Here is a 23,351-nt window from a genome sequence, read left to right as displayed (position 1 = left end):
GCTTTTCAAACATAACGTGATAACTGTCATAATGCCATGTTTGAGATCTTAGAATATGCCAGACGTTATAGGTGCCTTATCTCATCTAATCCTTAAAATAACCTCCTGAGGAAACCAAGGCTTGGAGAGGCCATGTAGTCACACAGTGTTGGATTTAGTATTTGAATCAGATCTGGGTGATTTTAGACTCCCACAGTTCTTAACCATACTGTTCTGGTCTCTACTGTTCTGAGACCTTGTTCTTATGCTGATTTTGACATCGAGGTCCCGTTAGACGGTGTCTTACCTCCCCAGCTCCAGTTTCCTCCCTTGTAATAACCCTTGCCTCTCAGTGCGGTTGAGAGGATCTGAAATCAGACACTCAGAGTTTGAACGCCATGGGCGTCGTTGGGTGAAACTAAGACCTCCTCACCTCCACTTCACAAAGGAGGAAGTGGGAGCCCGGAGGAGGAAGGAGACTTGTCCAAATTTGTGGAAAAGCCAAGACTGGAATTCTGGAAATCTCACTCTCATAAAAACGTTGACCAGATTAGCGTAACGAGTGGTGGCAACAGGGACAAGACAACCGTTGGTGTTTATCTCCCTCCTTCCTCCGGCCCAGGGTGGAGAGGCTGCCTCCTGTCATTTCCCCAGAATCCTGTGTTGACAGCTTGTGCCTGGGCCAGGCGTCCCCTCTCCCATGGGCAGGAGGGCGGAGACTTCACAGGGTGGGTGGAGGGAGGGTGACAGGCGTGCCAGCCACTGAGCAGATGTGGGGACCAGGGCCTGGGGGAAGCACTGTGCCTTGCTCAGTTTGCCGGGATTTCACGCAGCACCAGGCCCTGTGCCAGGCACTGTGGGGCAGGGGCAGAATGTTCTAGAAGCCTTCCCTTCTCTTCCTTCCTCAGCCGGAAGTATGCTTTCTAGCAGCATTTCATTCATTCTCAAGTTCAGGAAATTGTTAATAATTTTTATTTTAGCAATCTATTATTACAGAAAAAAGTAAAGCTTTTCCTTCACAATGATAATTCACAATTGAATGCTTTCATAGCCTTTTCACAGGCTGACTTATTGAAGTGATTTTGAAAATGGGGCCTAGGGACTTACCTGGTGGCGCAGTGATTAAGAATCCGCCTGCCAATGCAGGGGTCACGGGTTTGAGCCCCGGTCTGGGAAAATCCCACATGCTGTGGAGCAACTAAGCCTATGCACCACAACTACTAAAGCCCACGCACCTAGAGCCCGTGCTCTGCAACAAGAGAAGCCACTGCAATGAGAAGCCCGCACACTGCAACAAAGAGTAGCCCCCGCTCACCGCAACCAGAGAAAGCCCGCATGCAGCAACGAAGACCCAACGCAGCCAAAAATAAATAAATTTTAATTAATAAAAATTAAATGGGGCCTAGAATATCTTTTTTTTTAAATCAGAACACTTTTTCAAGGTATAGTTGAGAAGTAACATATTAATTTCAGGTGTACAGCCTAAGGATTCAATATTTATGTACATTGTGAAATGATCACAATAAGTCTAGCTAACATCCTAGAGCATTTTGAAAAGTATACAAAATAGCTTAAATTTTTTTTCTACCCCAGATCCTGGTCCAGTGGCCAGTGCCAGACTTTGACCAACTTTTCACCTCTCTGGGGTGAAATGAGAAAATGAAAGGTGTGAATGTGTGTGTAACGTTGAGTAAGATGTTACTTCACCTTTCCTGGAAGAACTATCTTGAGCTTTCCTTAATATACTTTGGAAGGTTAAAATGTCTTCTGTTTTATGAAATGATAGTGATAGTCTGCAAATAATTTTTGTCAGCAGCCTTTCTTGTCAACCCATATCAATTCTCCTATTTCAAAATATTATTTATGAAAACTGAAATCTGGGAGCCACTGACACTGCCTTGTGGTACAGAAGGCCCTTTTGCCTCAGTTCTCTCCTATGATCAGATTCAACCCACACTGGCCAAGGTTGGTTACAGTGCCCACTAGGTATGGCTCAAATCCTTGACTCTGCTAGTTGTCCCCTGCTTTACCTTGATGGGCTCCTCACCTGCCTCAGCCTTGTCATCTTTAAATTGGGGGGCATTCGTATTTCCCAGGGTCCTTCTAAAGATTACCTGAGATAGTATAGATAAGACAGCATAGTGCCTGGTACATCCTGGCTGCAGTATCTCACCCCCATCTGTCACGTTAAGTACTGCTGTCTCCTTATAGTTGGGGAAACAGCCCTTCTAGCAGAGAAGAAGCATAGTAAAACATGGCACGAACTTTGATGCTCTGCTTTCAATACAGGGAAGTTGGCTGGAAGTTGTGGTAGCCACAAGCCCCGAGAGGGAAGGGGAGTTGTCTCTGAACTGGGGGTTAGGAAGTTTTAGGACACCTAAAGGCCATAACTGGGGTGAGGGTAATAGCAGAAGGTCTGGCCAAGTCCCTAGAGAAGGAAGATAAGGGCAGAGAGGGGCCCATGGTTGGTGGCCAAGCCAAATCACAAGAATCTAAGGAGAGACCAACCAGCATCAAACTCCCCGCGGAGGGTTTCCCTGGCCAAGATGAGAAATTCTGCTCTGAGAACCCTTTCCCCACAAAGGGAGTGCTGCCTCGGCATGGTGAGGAAGGAAGCCTAAGTGAACTGGGCCTAGAGCCGGGTTTGGCACGACTGGAATTCCTGTCTTGCCTTTAGAAGAATCTTACCATAGCATCCATCCTCACACTGACCTCCTACCTTCTTCCTTCATCCTCATTATTGTCTCATCTCTTCCAGAGGTGCCAAGGACCAGATCAGCCTCCCAAACCAGAGCTGCAGGAACTGGGTCCCCTCAATGGTGACACAGGTGAGTAGGCAGCCCTGTAAATGCCCTCCCTGACATCTATGAGATTTCCTACTTTATAATCAGCAGACATGATATGGCTATTTAATTATCTCACAAGATTTTACTTAGGTTACATTAATAGGAGTATCATGTCTAAAATCAGGGAGGTGATAGTTCTTCCCTGTTCCTGACTATTCATACCACACCTGGAGTGCTGAGTTTATTTCTGGAAAATACATCTTCAGAGGAATCCAGAACAATTGGAGAGAGTACAATGGAGAAAGATGAGGCTGGTGAGGAATCTGGAAACCATGTCTTGAAGGAACAGTTAAAGAAACAGAGGATGTTGCAATAAAACACAACAGTTCTCTCCAAGTGACTGAAGTGTCCTCATGGAGAAGAAAGATGAGGCTTGTTCAGTGACCTAGAGATCAGTACTAGGGCCTCAGTGTAGCAGAAACAGGCTGGCAGAATTCAGTTTAATCTTAAAGGATTTTTCATGCGGTTGTTGGTTTAACATCATCAGAGGTACTTCCTAATAGGATGAGCTCTCCATCTCTGAAAGTGTTTCATGAACACCTGGAGGCTGTCAGGGATATTGTAGATGAAGTTCAAGTACCAGATAAGCAACTGGGTCAGAATTCAGAGGTTCTCCAATCTGAATGTACATAAGAATTACCTGGGGTGGGTGATTTTCAAAAGTACAGATTCTGGGGCCTCACCACAGGCCAACTAAATAAGGATCTCTGGGAGCGGGGCTGAAGACTCTGCATTGTTAGGGATGATAAATCTTTTTAATAAGCTTCTCCCCAGTTGGGGCCAGTCTGGTACTGCTGACCAACGTTTGGGACCCCGAGCCAGATGATTTATGAGAGCTGATCATGACCAGCGCCTCCGCCCAGGACCCAGGGCTCAGACTTCCTATCTGATGGACTGACCACAGCCTCTTTCCTCACATTTCTCGTCATATCTTGTACCCAACCTGGCCTATGAAGTTCTGTAGTAATATTACTACTACATTTCCTTTTATTTATTTATTTATTTATGGCTGTGTTGGGTCTTCATTGCTGCTCACGGGCTTTCTCTAGTTGCAGTGAGCAGGGGCTACTCTTCGTCGCAGTGAGCTGGATTCTCATTGCAATGGCCTCTCTTGTTTCAGAGCATGGGCTCTAGGTGCGCAGGCTTCAGTAGTTGTGGCACGTGGGCTCAGTAGTTGTGGCTCGCAGGCTCTAGAGCACAGGCTCAGTAGTTGTGGCGCACACGGACTTTGTTGCTCCGTGGCATGTGGGATCTTCCCGGACCAGGGATCGAACCCGTGTCCCCTGCATTGGCAGGAGGATTCTTAACCACTGCGCCACCAGGGAAGCCCCTATTACTACTATATTTATAATAATGCTAACAATGCTAGTATTAGCCTCCAATGCTTGTCATGAGCACCGAGGAATATTTAGAGAACATTTAGTGAACAATGAAGAGTACTGATTGATCACCTCCAAATGCCTGGCACTACACTTAGTGCTTTTTAAAATTCATTCATTTGTTGTATTTTTTAGATTCTACATGTAAGTGGTAACATACAGTATTGGCCTTGCTCTGACTTAGTGCACTAAGCATAATACCCTCTAGGTCCACCCATGTTGTTGCAAATGGCAGAATTTCATCCTTTTTTATGGCTGAGTAATACTCCTTTACACGTATATACTGCATCTACTTTATCCATTCATGTGTTGATGGACACTTAGGTTGCTTCCACGTGTTGGCTGTTGTACAATTACTGCTTGTTATGCATAAGCTGGTAGAACAAGGTGGTAGTTCAGAATGTCTGCTGTGGAATCACATCGTGTAGGTTCACAGTCCTTTATCCCGATTGTGAACTGGGTAATCTTGCGCAGGTTGCATGATTTCTTTGTCCCTCAGTTCCCTCATCCGTGACATGGGGATAATCACAGTGCCCACCACTCTGGGTGGTTGTGAGGATTCAGTGAGTAATACCTGTGAGATACTTGGGACAGAGCTGGGCGTGTTTCTGAGCATGGTAAGCGCTCTTTATTGTTTACCTGCTGTTGTTATTTTTATCGCCATTGTTCTCTGACTTAACGATCTCAATAGCCCCATGAGGTAGGTATTATCATTATCCTGATTTAATTGAAGCCCCGAGAGGGTGGGTCCCTGCCTTAGGTGAGACCCAGAGCCTGTTGGACTCAGAGTGGCATCACCAGGCCTGTTTGGGGGTTTCCTGTTTGCGTCTCCTCACTGTTCACAGCAGCCTCTCTGCCCCCCGCTTCGGGGGATGCTGAAGGTGAGGGGTCACACACTCAGACACAGGGTCCAGCAGGTAACGTGTGTGACCAAGTGGCCCCTTACACGCGTCCTCTGTGAGCAAAGGGCAGAGCCACATCCTGGACGGAGGGGAAGGCAGCTGCCCCTCAGCCCAGCTCCTGCTTCGACACTAAGGCACACACCGCCACTTCTTTGGCTTCTTCAAGATAAGTTGGAAATCTGTCGTATTAAGTAGAATCTGCCAGTTATTAAGCGTCAGCCACTATTTGTTTTTAATTTAGATATTGGGTAGAGCAGCGTCCCCAACCTTTTTGGTACCAGGGACCGTTTTCGTGGAAGACAATTTTTCCAAGGACTGGGGCATGACAGGGGCGGGGGGGATGGTTTTGAGATGACTCAAGTGCATTACTTTTATTGTGCACTTTATTTCTATTATTATTACATCAGCTCTGTTTCCGATCATCGGGCATTAGATCCCGGCGGTTGGGGACCCCTGGGGTAGAGCAAATAGCACCTTTATGGGCTGAACATGTCCCGTGAGTTACCGGCTCTGCTATAGATCCCAGGGGCAAAATGAGACCCCTGGCTTCTGCACTTTATGAAGGAGGGCCTCCAAAGCCAGGGAGATTTAAGGAGCTGCCTCTGGAGGTTGACCCCCGAGCTGAGACCATTCTTGAGGAGGAGACAGGCTCCCCAGCCCTTACACCCTCTCTGCTGGGCCTGGTCCCAGCCTCTGCTCTGTGATTGTTTTTTTCCTCCCTCACCTATAGCCACAACTGTCCATCTCTGTACATCTGAGGAGGCTGGGCAGCACCAGAAGGCTCTCACCAGAATTCTCCAGCAACACGAAGAGGACAAGAAGAAATGGGCACAGAAGGTAAGGCCCAGCCCCTCTCTTTTCCTCCTGCTCTGCTGACCATGTTAAATCCCAGAGTGAGGCCATCTTTTGTTCTTATTGTTGGTGTGAGTATCTCTTGCTTGTTTTGCCGGGAAGAGAGTCCTTTATCTGTTGAACAGATATTTGTAACTGCTGGCATATAATTCATTATATTCATTCTATGCAATAAAAGGTGGGGAAACACTAACATAACAAAGGTCTTCCTGCCCTCAGTGGCATCAGGATTAGAAGATTCCAAAATCCCTTCCACCTGGTAAATCTCTGGGAACCCCCTTCTAAGCCCTAAAGAGGGCAAAGTCAGCCACACCTGCTGTGTCTTGGAGGCCTTGTGCCCTCTCTGGGCACATGTCATTCCCATCACTCCGATCAGCGGGTAGGACTCTGATCACCAACCTCCAAAGGGCTCCAGTGTCGGTGAGTGAATAAGTGAGGCTGCCCTGAACCTACTCAATCTCATCCTGCTCTGGACCCTCCGCCCCCAGGTGGAGAAGGAGAGGGAACTAGAGCTTGGAGAGAAACTGAATGAACAGCGAAGAGTCCTGGAGGGAGAGCACGCGGAGGCCCTGAGAGGTAAGGACAAGATGCACTTGGGAGGGTGTGGAACGGACTCCTGTTCCACCAGCTGAGTTCACACGGGACTCCCACTGTCCCCTCCCTCCCAGCTCTGGTCCATAAGCAGTTGGTCACTTCAGGGCTGGAGTTTGCAGCGTCCTTCGACTTGTCCTTTCAGGCATGTAAAATCTGACCCCATCCTTTGTTTTGAGAGGTGTTTTTCCTTTCCATTTTAAAAGCAATTTGTATGCATTACAGGACATTTGGAAAACCTTGACAAATAGGAGAATTTAAAAATATCTGTTTTCCTTCCCCACGATGATGACGGCTCTTACAATTTATGGTTAGGTTGATTATTTTTTTCAAGTAACTTTCTTTCCTTTTACATGTGATGTGCTCATCAAAGAAAATTTAGAATGTATGGATTAAACAAAAACATCTTACAGCATAATGGTTGGATCTCAGACTCTGCAAATGGTCTCTGGGTTTGAATCCCAGCTTCACCATTTACCAGCTGTGTAACCTTGAAGAAGTTAGTTAACCCTTGTTCATAGGGTCTTTATGAGAATCAAACAATTTAATTTATAGTTAGTTAGATAGATAGATAGATAGATAGGTAGATGAAGGAATCTAGAACAGTCCCTGATAGTTCACAAGATACTTAGCAAGTATTTATTAGTATATTTTTATTACTGAGAAAATTAAAATTGTGTGTAATTCCACCCAGAACTAATCACTGCTACCCCTTTGATATAGATCCCTTTTACTTCCTTTGTGTGTATTTACCTAGAATATATATCTGTGCGCACACACACACTTTGGGGGGAGGAGATAAATGGATTTTTTCACTTTGAACTGTATTAACATCTTGTCATTAAACTCCTGTAGCACAGTTTTAGTAACTACGTAGCATTCCGGTGTGTACCTTTGCTCATTTAACTGAGCCCCTCTGGTTAGGCATTTCGGCAGTTTCAAACTTTTGCCATTGTTTATAATAGCAGTGATTCTTACACGGTGAACCTCATTTTGTAAAATCTTTGCCACACTCATGATTTTATCATTAGAATAACATCCTAGTAGGGCTGGTATGGCAAAGTTTATGTACATATATCTTTTAGTTTGGTAAAATACACCTAAGATTTACCATTAGTGACATTTACTCCATTCACAGTGCCCTGCAACCATCGCCACTGTCCACTTCCAGAACTCTCTCATCCTAAAGGCAAACCCCATACCCACTAAGCAGTCACTCCCAAACCCCACCCTCCCCCTTCCAACCCCCCAGCAACTATCACTCTGCTCTGAGTCTCATGGCTGTGCCACTGCGGACACTCGTGTAAATGGAATCATACAACCCCTGCATCTGGCTTCCTTCACCCAGCATAACACTTCCAAGGCTCATCCATGCCGCAGTGTGCATTTGCACTCCATTCCTTTTTCTCCCCCCATTTTTAAAATTATTCCATTCCTTCTTGTGGCTGAATAATATCCCATTGCCTGGGCACCCCACACTCTCTTATCCATTCATCAGCTGATGGATGCCTGGGCTATGAACCAGTGCCACCAGGACAAGCACCTGCTTGAACACCTGCTTTCAGTTCCCCTGGGTGTACGCTTAGGAGTAGAACTGCTGGGTCCCATGGTAATTCTATGCTTAACTTTTTGAGAAACCACCAAACTGTTTTCCACAGTGGCTGCACCACTTTTCAGTTCCAACATCATTGCACAAGGGTTCCAATTGCACCACATCCTTGCCAACACTTGTTAGTTTCCACTGTTGTTGCTATTATTATTATTGCCATCCTAGTGAGTGCAAAGTGGTATCTCATCATGGTTTTGATTTGCATTTCCCTAATGACTAATTTTTCTGAGCATCTTTTCATGTGCATGTTGGCCATTTGTATAGCTTCTTTGGGGAAGGTTATCTAGATTTTTTTTTTTTTTTTTTTGCTGTACGCGGGCCTCTCACTGTTGTGGCCTCTGCCGTTGCGGAGCACAGGCTCTGGACGCGCAGGCTCAGCAGCCATGGCTCACGGGCCCAGCCGCTCCGCGGCATGTGGGATCTTCCTGGACCGGGGCCCAAACCCGTGTCCCCTGCATCGGCAGGCGGACTCTCAACCACTGTGCCACCAGGGAAGCCCTATCTAGATTTTTGATGCTATTGAAATTGACCTTGAAAATGTTAAGCCAGTTTTTCTTTAATCATCAGTATTTGTATGACTTTCCCCCAGAGTTATTTATCTTTTTAAAAACACAGTTAAGATTATTTTATATGTAAAATTTTATATCTTGTTCTTTTTATTTAACATTGTATCAAACATGTTTCCAAGTAATTCTTCTGCTACTAAAATGTAAAATCTAGACCACTGCATACATGGTTTTCCTTATTTCCTGTGAGTCTAGACATATAGATTTTTAACTATTGTAAGTAACACTGCACTAAACGTGTTTTGCGTAAAGATGTGCCCACATTTTACATTATATCCTTAGATTTCCAGAAATGGAATAACTAGAACAGAGGTCTGAACAATTTTAAGAATCTTGAAACATATTGCAACATTAGCGCAATTTTGAAATAGAATTGAAGCCCTTGCCCTGGGAATTTGAAGGGTTGCACTTTAATACTAATACACCCCGTGAAACTGGGTCTGTCACTGGACCTTAGTTCACTTTCTGTATCTCTAAAACCTACCTTGAATCTCCTTTCAGTATGTGTATCTCTAAAATCTTCCTTCCCTCCCTCTCAAGGCTATTATGGGAAAAGAACTTTCTTCTCCAAGCAGAGCATTGCTTTGATATTAATTTTAGCATTGTAAATATATTGATAAGAAAATTTTCCTACTGTAACAACCCCAGAGGGGAAGGGACTGCCTGTCTCGAGTTCTTCCCATCAGTCAGAATTCTTTCATAGTTACTTTTGAATTGCTTGGCACCAATTAGGTGCTGCCTAAGTGTGTATTAAATGAATGACTAAAAGCACAGCATGGGGGAAGTATAACTGGGAGAGGCTAGTGGTGGTTATTCACATTTGATAACCTCGTTGTCTTTTATTTTCTATTTTTGTTTTTATTTTTTAATTATTATACATTAAAATTGACTTTCTGATATACAGTTTCATAAACTTTAACACATGTGTAGATTCGTACAACCATCACCATAATCCAATATAGAACAGTTCCATCACCCCCAAAACACTCTCTCAGGCTGCCCATTTGTATTCACATCTTCTCCCACCCCAACCCCTGACAACCGCTGATCTGTTCTCCACCACTATGGTTTTGTCTTTTTGAGGCTGTTAGAGAAACAAAATAATACAATATAATTTTTAACATTGTCTTCTTTCCCTCATCATGATGCCTTTGAGTCATCCAAGTGGCTGGGTGTGTCAATAGTACCTTCTTTATCATGGCTGAGTTGTGATCTAGTGTTCACTCATCCCCTTGTCCCTGGGGGGACAGGTCGTTTCCAACTTGAGGCAATTATGAATAGAGCTCTTCTAAACATTCGTGTACAGGTCTCTGTGTGTTCTTAAGTTTCTTGGGTAAACACCTAGGAGTGGAATGGATATGATAAATGTATGTTCAGCTTTATGACAAATGACTAAACTGCTTTCCTAAGGGACCATCATTTTACATTCCCATCAGCGACGGATGAGTTCCACTGTTCCTTTTCACCAACACTTGTCAATACTTTTTATTTTTTGCTGTTCTAATAAATAAGCATGATGACTCACTGTGGGTGTAATCTGCATTTCAGTAATGACTAATCATGTAGAACATCTCTTCTTGTGTTTATTTGCTGTCTGTATAACCTCTTTGGTAAAATGCCTGTTCAAATCCTTTGCCCATTTTAATTAATTTGTTTGTTCTTACTGTAGAGTTTTGTGTTTTTTTTAACATCTTTATTGGAGTATAATTGCTTTACAATGGTGTGTTAGTTTCTGCTTTATAACAAAGTGAATCAGCTATACATATACATATGTTCCCATATCTCTTCCCTCTTGCGTCTCCCTCCCACCCCTCTAGATGGTCACAAACCACGGAGCTGATCTCCCTGTGCTATGTGGCTGCTTCCCACTAGCTATCTATTTTACGTTTGGTAGCGTATATATGTCCATGCCACTCTCTCACTTTGTCACAGCTTACCCTTCCCCCTCCCCATATCCTCAAGTCCATTCTCTAGTAGATCTGTGTCTTTGTTCCCGTCTTACCCCTAGGTTCTTCATGACCTTTTTTTTTTTCTTAGATTCCATATATATGTGTTAGCATACGGTATTTGTTTTTCTCTGACTTACTTCACTCTGTATGACAGACTCTAGGTCCATCCACCTCACTACAAATATCTCATATTGTTTCCTTTTATGGCTGAGTAATATTCCATTGTATATATGTGCCACATCTTCTTTACCCATTCATCTGATGATGGACACTTAGGTTGTTTCCATCTCCGGGCTATTGTAAATAGAGCTGCAATGAACATTTTGGTACATGACTCTCTTTGAATTATGGTTTTCTCAGGGTATATGACCAGTAGTGGGATTGCTGGGTCATATGGTAGTTCTATTTTTAGTTTTTTAAGGAACCTCCATACTGTTTTCACAGTGGCTTTATCAATTTACATTCCCACCAACAGTGCAAGAGGGTTCCCTTTTCTTCACACCCTCTCCAGCATTTATTGTTTCTAGATTTTTTGATGATGGCCATTCTGACCGGTGTGAGTTGATACCTCACTGTAGTTTTGATTTGCATTTCTCTAATGATTAATGATGTTGAGCATTCTTTCATGTGTTTGTTGGCAATCTGTATATCTTCTTTGGAGAAATGTCTGTTTAGGTCTTCTGCCCATTTTTGGATTGGGTTGTTTGTTTTTTTGTTATTGAGCTGCATGAGCTGCTTGTAAATCTTGGAGATTAATCCTTTGTCAGTTGCTTCATTTGCAAATATTTTCTCCTATTCTGAGGGTTGTCTTTTGGTTTTGTTTATGGTTTCCTTTGCTGTGCAAAAGCTTTGAAGTTTCATTAGGTTCCATTTGTTTATTTTTGTTTTTATTTCCATTTCTCTAGGAAGTGGGTCAAAAAGGATCTTGCTGTGATTTATGTCATAGAATGTTCTGCCTACGCTTTCCTCTAAGAGTTTGATAGTGTCTGGCCTTACATTTAGGTCTTTAATTCATTTTGAGTTTATTTTTGTGTATGCTGTTAGGGAGTGTTCTAATTTCATAAACATTTGTGTACATGTCTCTGTGTGTTCTTTAGTTTCTTGCGTAAACACCTAGGAGTGGAATGGATATGATAAATATATGTTCAGCTTTATGACAAATGACTAAACTGCTTTCCTAAGGGACCATCATTTTACATTCCCATCAGTGATGGATGAGTTCCACTGTTCCTTTTCACCAACACTTGTCAATACTTTTTATTTTTTGCTGTTCTAATAAATAAGCATGATGACTCACTGTGGGTGTAATCTGCATTTCAGTAATGACTAATCATGTAGAACATCTCTTCTTGTGTTTATTTGCTGTCTGTATAACCTCTTTGGTAAAATGCCTGTTCAAATCCTTTGCCCATTTTAAGTAGCTTGTTTGTTCTTACTGTAGAGTTTTGAGAGACATTTATATATTTTGGTTACAAGTCCTCTGTATTTGCAAATATTTTCTCCTAGTCTGTGTGGGTGTTTTGGTTTTGTTTTGTTTTCTTTTCTTTTTCATTCTCTTAATGGCTTTCACAAAGCAAAGCTTTAACTTTGATAAATTCCAAAGTTATTTTTTCTTTTATCAGTTATGCTTTTGGTGTCATATCTAAGAACTCTTTGCTGAACTCTAGGTAACAAAGATCTTCTATGTTTTCTCCCAAAAGTTATATGGTTTTAAGTTTTACATTTAGATCTATGATCCATATAATCATGTGATTTTTCTTTATACTGTCAACATGGTAGATTGCATTGATTTGAGTTTTCAAATTTTGGACTTGTGTTACAAAACCCCACTTGGTCTTTTTATATATTGCTGAATTTGATTTGCTAATATTTTACTGAAGATGTTTGTTTCTATGTTCATAAGGGCTACTGGTCTGTAGTTTTTTCTTGTACCATGTGTCTGGTTTTAGTATCAGGGTAAAGCTTGCCTCATGGAATGAGTTGGGAAATGCTCCTTCCTCTTCTATCTCTAAAAGAGATTGTATAGAGTTGGTCCTATATCATTTTTAAATATTCAGTAGAATTTGTCAGAGAAACCTAAAGATTTAAACAGATACTTGACCAAAGAGGATATACAGACAGCAAATAAACACAAGAAAAGATGGGCTTGGACATTTCCTTTCCAGAAAGTATTTAAGTACAGATTTAACTTCAATAGTTAGAGGAATGTCCAGGTTATGTATTTTTTCTTGGATGAGTTTTGCAAGTTTGTAGTTTTTCAGTAATTGGTACTCTTTATCTAAGTTGTCAAGTTTATGTGCATAGGAATTGTTCATAGTGGTCCCTTAGTATTGTTTTAAATATCTTCTGTATCTATAATGCTATCCCCTCTTAAGTTTCTGTAATTGGTAATCTGTGCATTTAATTTTTTTTCTCTGTCAGTCTTGCTTGAGGTTTATCGATTTTATTAATCCTTTCCAAAAATCAGCTTTCGGTTTCATTGATTTCTTTTTCCTATTTTTCTATTTTCAATCTCACTGACTTCTCTTTTTATTTCCTTCCTCCTGCTTGCTTGCTTTGTATCTAGTTAGCTCTTTTTTTTTTCTAGTTTCTTAAACTAGAAGTTTATTGATTTGAGACCTATCTCCTTTTCTAACATAAGCACTTGGTGCTATAAATTTCCCCCTCAGCACTGCATTATCTGCATCCTACAAATTGATGTTTTATATTTTTATTTTTGTTCAGTTCAAAATATATTCAGGGGAGATTACCTTGAGACTTCCTCTTTGGCTCACTGAATATTTAGAAGTGTATTTCCTTCCAAGTGTTTGGACATTTTCCAGTTCTCTTTTTGTTACTGGTTTCCAGTTTGATTCCATTATGGTCAGAGAACACAGTTTGTATTTCATTTCTTTTATAATATTTTTCAGCTTGTTTTATGATTCAGGATATGGTCTATCTTGTGAAAGTTTCATGTGCACTTGGAAAGAATGTGTATTGAGTATTTTATAAATGAATCAATTAAAACAAGTCACTGACAGTATTGTTCAGTTTATATTTTTACTCTCTGTCTACCTTTTCTATCGAATACTGAGGAGTGTTGACATCTTCAACTGTAATTGTGTATTTGTTTCTCCTTTCAGTTCTGTCAGTTTTTGCTTCATGTAATTTGAAGAATGACTGTTCATGTATAAATATTTAAGGTTTGTTATGTCTTCCTGGAGAATGGACCCCTTTATCATGATGTAGTGTACGTCTTCATCCCTGAGAATCTACCTTATTCTTTTTTTTTTAAATTTAATTTACTTATTTTTTTGTTGTGCCAGGTCTTAATCGCAGCAGGAGGGCTCTTTAGTTGCGGCTCACCAGCTCCTTAGTTGTAGCTCGCAGGCTCCTTAGTTGCGGCATGCATGTGAGATCTAGTTCCCTGACCAGGGATCGAACCCGCATCCCCTGCAGTGGGAGGTGGATTCTTAACCACTGCACCACCAGGGAAGACCCGAGAATCTTCCTTATTTTTAAATGTTTCTTTTCCACTCTTACTTTTAACCCACCTATGACATTTAACGTAGGTTTTTGTAGGGACCCTGGTGGTCCAGTGGTTACAACTCTGTGCTTTCACTGCTGAGGGCATGGGTTCGATCCCTGGTCGGGGAACTAAGATCCTGTGAGCCTCACGGCACGGCCAAAAACAAACAAAAAAAGTAGGTGTTATATCATGTCAATAGCACATAGTTGGGGTTTCTTTTATTTGGAGTGTTTAGGCAGTTTAATGTTGTTATTGATATGGATGTTGTTTTGGTGTTTGTCTTCTGTTTGTTCTGTTTTTTATCCTCTATTTTCCCTTCCCTGCTTTCTTCTGGAGTATCTGAACATTTTTTAGTATTCCTTTTTAACTTACCTATTCTCTCTTTTTTTTTTTTTAGATGTTGGGGGTAGGAGTTTATTAATTAATTAATTAATTATTGCTGTGTTGGGTCTTCGTTTCTGTGCGAGGGCTTTCTGTAGTTGTGGCAAGCGGGGCCACTCACTATCGCGGCCTCTCTTGTTGCGGAGCACAGGCTCCAGGCAGGCTCAGTAGTTGTGGCTCACGGGCCTAGTTGCTCCGCGGCATGTGGGATCCTCCCAGACCAGGGGAACCCATGTCCCCTGCATTAGCAGGCAGATTCTCAACCACTTTGCCACCAGGGAAGCCCCCCTATTCTCTTTTACTGTATCTCTTTGTGTATGTATATATGTGTGTGTGTGTATGTGTATGTATGTATTAGTGATTGCACTAAGAATTACAATATGTGTAACAGTCTACTTAGAATTAATATCTTACCAGTTCAAGTGGAATGTACAAACCTTATCATCATATAGGTCTATCATCTCTCCTTTTTGTTGTACTTAGTCTTATGTATTACATCTGCATACACTGAATACCCCGTCAGACAATGTTATAATTTTTGCTTTTACCCATCATATTTTAAAGAGCTCAAAGGAAAAAGAATAGTCTATTACATTTACCCAGGTGTTTACCAGTTCTGTTGTTCTTCCTAAATTCCTGAAGTTTCAAGTTGCCCTCTGGTACCATTTGCCTTCTATTTAAAGAATTTCCTTGAGCAGTTCTTTTAGAGCAGGTCCATTGGTGATGAATTTTTAGTGTTTCTTCATCTAGAATGTCTTTATTTCACCTTCTTTCCTGAAGGATATTTTTATTGAAGATAGGATTCTTGATTTACAGTTCTTTTATTTCAGCAGTTTTAAAATGTTCTTATGCCTTCTAGTCTCTAAGCTTTCTAATGAGAAATCCACAACTCATTCAAACTTACTTCTTCTGTGTAATGCACCATTTTTCTTTGATTCTGTTACAGATTTTTTATTAGTTTTTTTAACACCTTTATTGGAGTATAATTGCTTTACAATGGTGTGTTAGTTTCTGCTTTATAACAAAGTGAATCAGCTATACATATACATATATCCCCATATCCCCCCCCTCTTGCATCTCCCTCCCACCCTCCCTATTCCACCCCTCTAGGTGGACACAAAGTACTAAGCTGAGCTCCCTGTGCTATGCAGCTGTTTCCCATTAGCTATCTATTTTACATTTGGTAGTATATATAAGTCCATGCCACTCTCTCACTTTGTCCCACCTTCCCCTTCCCCCTCCTCAAGTCCATTCTCTACATCTGCGTCTTTATTCCTGTCCTGCCCCTAGGTTCTTCATAACCTTTTTTTTTTAGATTCCATATATATGTGTTAGCATACGGTATTTGTTTTTCTCTTTGACTTACTTCACTCTGTATGAGTCTCTAGGTCCATCCACCTTGCTACAAATAACTCAATTTCGTTGCTTTTTATGGCTGTTATTCGTTTTTAAAAATGATACGTCTGAGTGTGGATTTCGTTGGGTTTACTTTGATGTTCAGTGAGCATCTTTAATCTGTAGGATTATGTTTTGCCAAATTTGGGAAGCATTCAACCATTCCTTCCTATAGTTTTTCTGCGCTGCATCCTTTCTGAGTCTTTGACTCAAATGTCAGATATCCTGGGATTATCTTTTGGGTTCCTGAGGCTCTGTCCATTTTTTTCCAATATCTTTTCACTTTCTTTCAGATTGGGTAATTTCTATTGATCTTCAAAAGTTCACTAGCTCTTTTTTATGTCATTTCTGTTCTTCTATTGAGCCCACCAAGTGAGTTTTTTACTTCATTTTTTTGTTGTAAAATTCCCTCCTTTTTTTTTTTAAGAAGATGTTGGGGGTAGGAGTTTATTAATTAATTAATTAATTTTTGGCTGTGTTGGGTCTTCGTTTCTGTGCGAGGGCTTTCTCTAGTTGTGACAAGCGGGGGCCACTCTTCATCGCGGTGCGCGGGCCTCTCACTATGGCGGCCTCTCTTGTTGCGGAGCACAGGCTCCAGACGCGCAGGCTCAGTAGTTGTGGCTCACGGGCCTAGTTGCTCCACGGCATGTGGGATCCTCCCAGACCAGGGCTCGAACCCGTGTCCCCTGCATTAGCAGGCAGACTCTCAACCACTGCACCACCAGGGAAGCCCCCTCCTAGTTTTAATGTTTGGTTACACTTTCTAGTTTTCCATCCTTTCGAAGAGTGTTCACCCTTATTTCAGAGCATTTGTATAGTGGCTTCCTTAAAGTCCCTTAATAATTCCAACATCTGTGGCACCTCACTGTTGGCATCTGTTGAATGTCTTTTCTCAGGAGGATTGAGATTTTCCCACTTCTTTGTATGCTGAGTATTGAGAAGTGCAAGCTGAGCAATTTTGTATTGCATTCTGGATATATTGGATGTTTGAATACATCAGATTCTGGGTCTTGTTTAAATTAAATGTACTGGTTGAGTGGTACTTTGAATTCTGATCTTCTTGCCCAGTCTGCCTGCTACCATTTACCTTTCAGAGTCTGAAAATAGTTGTTGCATTCATTCTGTCCTGGTTTTATAGCTAAATTCAGTAGACTGCATGGAGTGTGCTTCCTCCATCTTACCTGGAAACAAACCTGTCTTGATAGGCCAATTAATTAAGCCCATAATTTATAAAAATTAAGCCTGTGGTTTTTATATAGCGGATCTTATCCATTTTTGACAGCTCGATCACATTTATGTTACTGAACATTCTTTTCCTTGTGTCACTGCCCACTGTGACACAGGCCCCTTATATACCTGGGCCTTTGGCTGTACTACACTTTCCTGTTGTCTGTCCTATTTCCCATCCCACCCAGTGACTAGTCATTTCCCTCTTATCTTCTTTCAGCCAAGAGAAGGTTGGAATTTTCCAAAAGGAACTTTGTAGAGGAGGCAGGATGAAAAGTAAACTCTGTGAATTTGGAGAGTGATAAGTCCAGCTCTGCACAGCACTGCCCAGCCTGGAGAGCACTTGCATGTCCTTTTCTCACCCCTTAGAGACAACTAGGCCAGGCTTCTTTTGACCCATTTCACAACTGAGTCAACAGGAGTTTTAGGTATTTCAAGTGATCTCCTCCAGTTTTAGAGAAGCAGAATTAGGACCAGGTAGATTTCCTGGCCCCAAATCTAATGTACTTACTGTAGTTTTGTGCCACAGTTTGACAACTAATGAGTCAATGATTTTGTGATTTGGCTAACCCAACTTATAGAACATTGGCCCTGTGCATTTTCCACAGCACGCTGTGGCCTGAGATTAACAGCCTGCCGCAGACCTTTGGATCTTCCCCTCAGCCAGGTGTGGGTGGCACCCACAATCTGGTAGGGTTCACAGTTCTTCCCAGGATCTCATTTGTTTCCCCTTCCATGAGCTTCTATTAAATATCTACTATAGTTCTGGTACAGCCCCAAGCCCATGAGATAGGAGGAGGAATAAAAGCATTCTCAGACTCCTGGTCCCCATGATCCCAGGGGGTCCCCTGGGCTCTCTGAAGCTCATGGGGCCTGCCGGACAGCTTTAGGGTGAAGTGTCAGGGATCTGAGCTCACAGTGGTCTCCTTTCCCTCCAGTCCTCCAGGCCTCCCATGAGCAGGATAAAGAAGCCCTTACCCGCTCCTTCCAGGAGGCCAAGGCGGCCCTGCAGGTGAGACGGGTTGGGCCATGTCAGTCTCTGTGATGTGGCCACCACACTATTATGTTAGCTCAGGAGGACTTGGTCTGAGATGAGGGTTGGCCTGTTTTTCAAGGACCGCTGGGAGCATCTTGGAGACTTCATGGGCCTGGGGCCACAGTGTGATTAGAGCGATGGGTGGATGCACAGGGACCTGTGGAAGCAGGAGAGGAGGTGTCCGAGCCAATCTGGCTGGTCAGGGACTTCCAAGAGGGATTGAGATCTAAGCGGGAGTCTGAGGGTGGGTTAGAATTTTTCAGATGAAGAAGGGTAGGAAGAGTGCCTTAGGTAGGAAAAATAAAAAGTGTTTAAAGCCATGAGGAAAGGGAAAAAATATAGAGTACCTGTGGAACTGAAACAAGTCCAAGATGACTGGGTATAGAGTGTAAGTGGGAGACAGCTGAGGCCAGAGAGGGAGGCAAGGAGCAGACGGTGGGAGTCTGTGAGCCATAGTAAGGGGGTGCACTGTCCTAAAGGCAATGGGCAAGGTTCGGGGGGAAGAAATCCTTGGCAGGGGAGCAGTATGGAGACAGGAATGCACCTGGCAGCTGGAAGAGTGATGTGACGTTGGCTGCAGGAGAAGCGTGTAGAGGAAGCAGTGAGAGAAGAGAAAGGGCAAGGACACTGAGCCCGGTTTGCATGTATTTTGAATGCCAGACTACCACCGGCCTTGAATGCCCTGACATCGTCCCCAAGGGTATGGAGAGGTGGGGCTGTGTGTTTCGAGCAGTGGTTGAAGTAGCTAGAGCCTGCACTGTTGGGCAGAGCAACAACAGACTGAAGAACCCAATACTGACCCCTCTCTGTGGGGTGGAGAAGTCCACCTCCAGCCTTATGGGCCAGGGGTTCATCACCTCCCTTCTCCAGGAGACCACGGACAGACTGACCGCACAGCTGGAGGCCTTCCAGGCCAAGGTGAAGAGGGTAGAGGAGTCCATCCTAAGCCAGGACTACAAGAAGCACATCCAGGTAGGCAGCAGTTCACCCGCAGCTTCTCCTTCTTCCATCTCCAGGGAGGTCCAGGTCTGGGCAACAGGAAAGGCCAGTCCCTCTTCAAGGACAGGGCTCAGACCTGACACTCTTACCTTCACAAGGGTCTGGAAGAAACGGTGTCCCCGTGTCACTGAGGGGGAAGGTAAGGTTCAGAGAGAGGCATATAGGATGGTCAAGAGCTCAGGCTCTGGACTCAGAACTAGGCGCAAAGAGCAAACCTACCACTTAGCACAAGCGACTTGACCTCTGTGAACCACGGTTTCCCCATCTGTGATGGTGTGAGCACAATATGCACTATTGAATAGAGTAAGATAAAGCACATTAAGCACTTTCCATGGGCCAAGAGAGGGAGGTGACTTGTGAAAGTCAGAGCTGGGGGCAGAGCGGGTAGGAGGGAGGTCGCCCGTGCCCCGCTGCCCCCTCTGCCGGATGGTCTGCTGAGATCGCTCTGTGCTCCTGTCTAGGAGTACGGGAGCCCCAGCCAGTTCTGGGAGCAGGAGCTGGAGAGCTTACACTTTGTCATCGAGATGAAGAACGAGCGAATCCACGAGCTAGACAAGCGGCTCATCCTCATGGAGACAGTGGTCCGTGGCTGGCAGCGGCTGGTGGGGGATGGTAGCGGGGGCAGCTCATGCTTCTACTTTCTGGGCACTTCCTCTGTCAGGTGTGCAGAGGGAAGGCACTTTGAGGAGGGCCCAGCCTGGTCCTTACCAGCTGTGACCTGCCACCTGTGCCGGCCCTTGAGCCGCTGAGGCTGGTCTGGGTCCAACAGTGACTCCTTGTCATCCGGGTCCTATACATTTCTTGACTGCTCATGTTGCTGTCACTTGGGTGACGCTGGGCAGGTAGCCGGGCTAATCAGGAGGGGCTGGCAGATGTCACAGGTCGGGCAGGGGCTGAGGAAGAAGTCAAGGCTGAAAAAAAAAAAAGTCAGACAGATTTGGAAAGCCGGAGTCAGCAAGGACAGGCCTGGGCAGTGGTGGGCATTGGGGACACAGGTGGCTTTGTCTCCAGGAGAAGGGAGGCCTTGGGAACCTAGGGTTGAATCCAAACGGATTATGTTACATTGTCCTGGAAGAAGTTCCCTGTCCTCTTGTGTGGCGCACAACCTAAATTTTAAATCAGACCATCTCAGAGCTTCCCTATAAATTTTTTTCAACCATTTCTGTGGAATAGCATAACGGATACACTTACATTTTTATACATTAGATGCTTCTGACTTTTGGAGAACCAAAATACTCCTGTGAACTGATGGAGATTTTAAATAGTAGTGGCGCTCTTCTTTTTTTAATACTCATCTGGCAAAGCGAAAAGCTGGCAGTCCTGTGTTCATGCCTTAGCTGTATTGTTCCAAGTAATCTTATTGCTTCACGAAATGTGACATTTGGTCTCAAGTAAATCAGTGTTTTCAGTGAGCACAGATAAGAGGGAGGTGACAGCACACATTGTGTCGAGTGAGGTTGGTGGCTTTCTGAGCTCGCTCTTATTTGTCACAGAAAGAAAAAAACCTGCTGTTGGAGGAGAAAATCACCACCCTGCAGCAGGAGAACGAGGACCTCCACGCCCGAGGCCGCAACCAGATGGCTGTGTCCAGGTAGCTGCTCCCACCCCCCTCCTCCCATCCCCCCCGCTTTTTTTGTGAACTTCCAGTTGGGAGAGTCTCCAAGAGGCCCTGGGAATGGATTGACGTGGGCCCAGGCCTGTCTGGGGAAGGCGGCTCCTCTTTGCTTGGGGGGTCAGCAAAGGGAAATCCCAAGGGACCGGCTCTGCCCGGAAACAGAAGTCACAGGGCTGATTAATATCTGTTTGTCTCCATCCTGGCTAAGTGGGCTTCATGGGAAAGCCCAATCCAGGAAGAAGGAACAGGAAGCGTAGGGTTCAAGAGGCCCAATGAACGAATGAATCGGTTGTAAGGGATCCGTAAATGAGAACTAAGATCACGTGTCAGATGTAATTTGTTGACTACACATTATCTCATCGAATCCTCGTAATTACTCTAACAGCCAGTCCCGTTATCATTCCCATTTCACAAATTCACCAAGAGCGAATACCTTGTCCAGAGTTACACGTCTCAGTGGTGGAGCAGATCTGAACCCAGAGCTGTCTGCTAAACTTCAGACAAGCCTAGAATGGGATACTAGGGCCGTCTGTTCAGTTCCCCCAACTGGTTCAGAGGCTGAGAAAAGGCCGGGGTGGGAGTGGGGCTTGGCGGGGGCGCGGTGTCTGAGGGCCACACTCCTTGGTCAACAGCTTTTTTTTCAACAGACCAACAAATTACATCCGACACATGATCTTAGTTCTCATTTACGGATCCCTTACAACCGATTCATTCATTCATCGGGCCTCTTGAACCCTAAGCTTCCTTTCCTTCTTCCTGGATTGGGCTTTCCCGTGGAGCCCACTTAGCCAGGATGGAGACAGACAGAGTTGCCTTTTGGGACAGGCAGACGGGGCGGTGGGCCCCCGGGGAAGGCTTCCTGGAGAAGTGGGCTGGTCGCTGCAGTTGATGGAGACCCCGAGGGGCGGTTTCCCGCAGGCAACCCTGGGCTCTGTCTGTGTCCACAGGCAGCTCTCTGAGGACCTGCTTCTGGCCCGAGAGGCCCTGGAGAAGGAGTCGCAGTTGCGCCGGCAGCTCCAGCAGGAGAAGGAGCAGCTGCTGTACCGGGTCCTCGGGGCCGACGCCTCCCCCGCCTTCCCGCTGGCCTCTCTCACCCCCACTGAGGTCTCCTACCTCGCCACATAGCGCCTGGACCGCCGGGATGCTGTGGTCACAGCTTTCTCTCGAGGACTTGGCAGAGAAAACAGCAGGGGCCTCTTGTCCCTAGGAGGGGACAAGGGTGGGAGTGAGATGGGGAGCCAGGATGTGCGGCCAGTCAGCCCTGGGGGCTTAGGCCACGTAGACTCACCCTCGGGGCTTCGGGGGCCCCTCAAGTTGGTGCAGGGGACAAGCAAGAAGAGCCCTTTCCTCCCTCCCCTTCTGTCTGTTCAGATCGGGGGGTTCTGAGGCTTTCCCCAGGGGCAGCCATGCCATATCGGTCATCTGACCAAGAGGAGACAACCCACTGGTCCTCACTTGCCGCAGCCATCCCCCCAAGCCCCACTCCCGACCCGGCCTTTTCTCAGCCGCTGAACCGGTTGGGGGAACTGAACAGACGGCCCTAGTGTCCCATTCTAGGCTTGTCTGAAGTTTAGACTAGGGGCTGGGGGGCAGGGGAGGACAGGGGCCACATGCTGTGAATCAAACTGGGGAGGGTGAGTGGCTGGGAGGGGGGCACTGGAGGCCCTGCCAACTGGGCAGTGAATCGGGCATGGCACCGGTCCCAGGCCCAGAATCCGGTCAGTCTAGGGGTTACCGGCAGAGCTGCTGCTCCTGGACCGGGCAAGGCTCACTGCCCTGCACTCCCGGTCCCTCGGCCTCAGTGCCATCAGGACACGGGGGCCACCTAGTGGATCTAAGTACCCTCGACAGCCAGAGCTGGAACCTCATCCCTGTACTGATGAGGAAACCAAGGCGGGGAGTGGGACCCGCAGAGCCAGGACTAGGGCCTCACCTGTCATCCAGGTTTCACCTTATCATACTTTTTCTTCCTCCCCAGGCTCTGGGAGGTCATGTCTGAGACTTGGTCTTTCTCCTCCTTGCTCTGACTGCCCCCCACCCTTACGAGTGCTCTCTTTCATTCCTGCTCTCCACTTAATTCCTTCTACCACCCCTGACCCCAGGCCCACGGATCCTGGCCCTCAGCCTCCCCGTCAGTGCAAAGGGGTGGCTCGAATAACTAACCCCAGCAGGCCTGTCCAATCCTGACTGTCTGTGGATTCAAGATTCTTCTCAGGAAGTGTTGGGTCATCTGGAACCAATAACAATCCCACCCCTGTATAAGCATTTTAATTAAATGCTTTCATACACACCTCTCTCCTTGATTTGCAAAAGATCCTCAAAGCAGGTTCTTACCCAGCTTTAGCAGAGAGCAAACTGAGATCACAGGAGCCAATGGGCCATGCCTGGGGTCCCCCAGCCCCCCAGAGCATCACGTAGGAAAAGTCAACTCACAGGAACTGAGGTTTCCTCTGTCATCCCAGACTGCCTTCTTCATTCCCCCAGATGTGGGCTTCATCCATTTCTAGTTCTAGGGGT

At 44.9% G+C, this 23,351-nt stretch overlaps 1 protein-coding gene across 1 annotated transcript in view; it reads left to right on the top strand.

Annotated features, from left to right (window-relative positions):
• The window catches only part of CCDC69 (coiled-coil domain containing 69), a 36,640-nt gene extending 13,516 nt beyond the window's left edge, over positions 1-23,124 (top strand). Inside the window, exons 2-9 of the mRNA XM_067732320.1 lie at positions 2,738-2,807; positions 5,837-5,943; positions 6,447-6,534; positions 18,123-18,196; positions 19,091-19,192; positions 19,681-19,800; positions 20,713-20,810; positions 21,782-23,124. Coding sequence (XP_067588421.1) covers positions 2,738-2,807; positions 5,837-5,943; positions 6,447-6,534; positions 18,123-18,196; positions 19,091-19,192; positions 19,681-19,800; positions 20,713-20,810; positions 21,782-21,959 — 837 coding nt within the window. The 3' untranslated portion in view covers positions 21,960-23,124. The remainder of the gene's footprint in view (positions 1-2,737; positions 2,808-5,836; positions 5,944-6,446; positions 6,535-18,122; positions 18,197-19,090; positions 19,193-19,680; positions 19,801-20,712; positions 20,811-21,781) is intronic.
• Positions 23,125-23,351: the final 227 nt, after the last annotated feature.

This window comes from Pseudorca crassidens, chromosome 3 (genome assembly GCF_039906515.1).
Source record: "Pseudorca crassidens isolate mPseCra1 chromosome 3, mPseCra1.hap1, whole genome shotgun sequence".
Taxonomy (NCBI): Eukaryota; Metazoa; Chordata; class Mammalia; order Artiodactyla; family Delphinidae; genus Pseudorca; species Pseudorca crassidens.
This window is presented reverse-complemented; position numbering and strand designations above follow the sequence as displayed.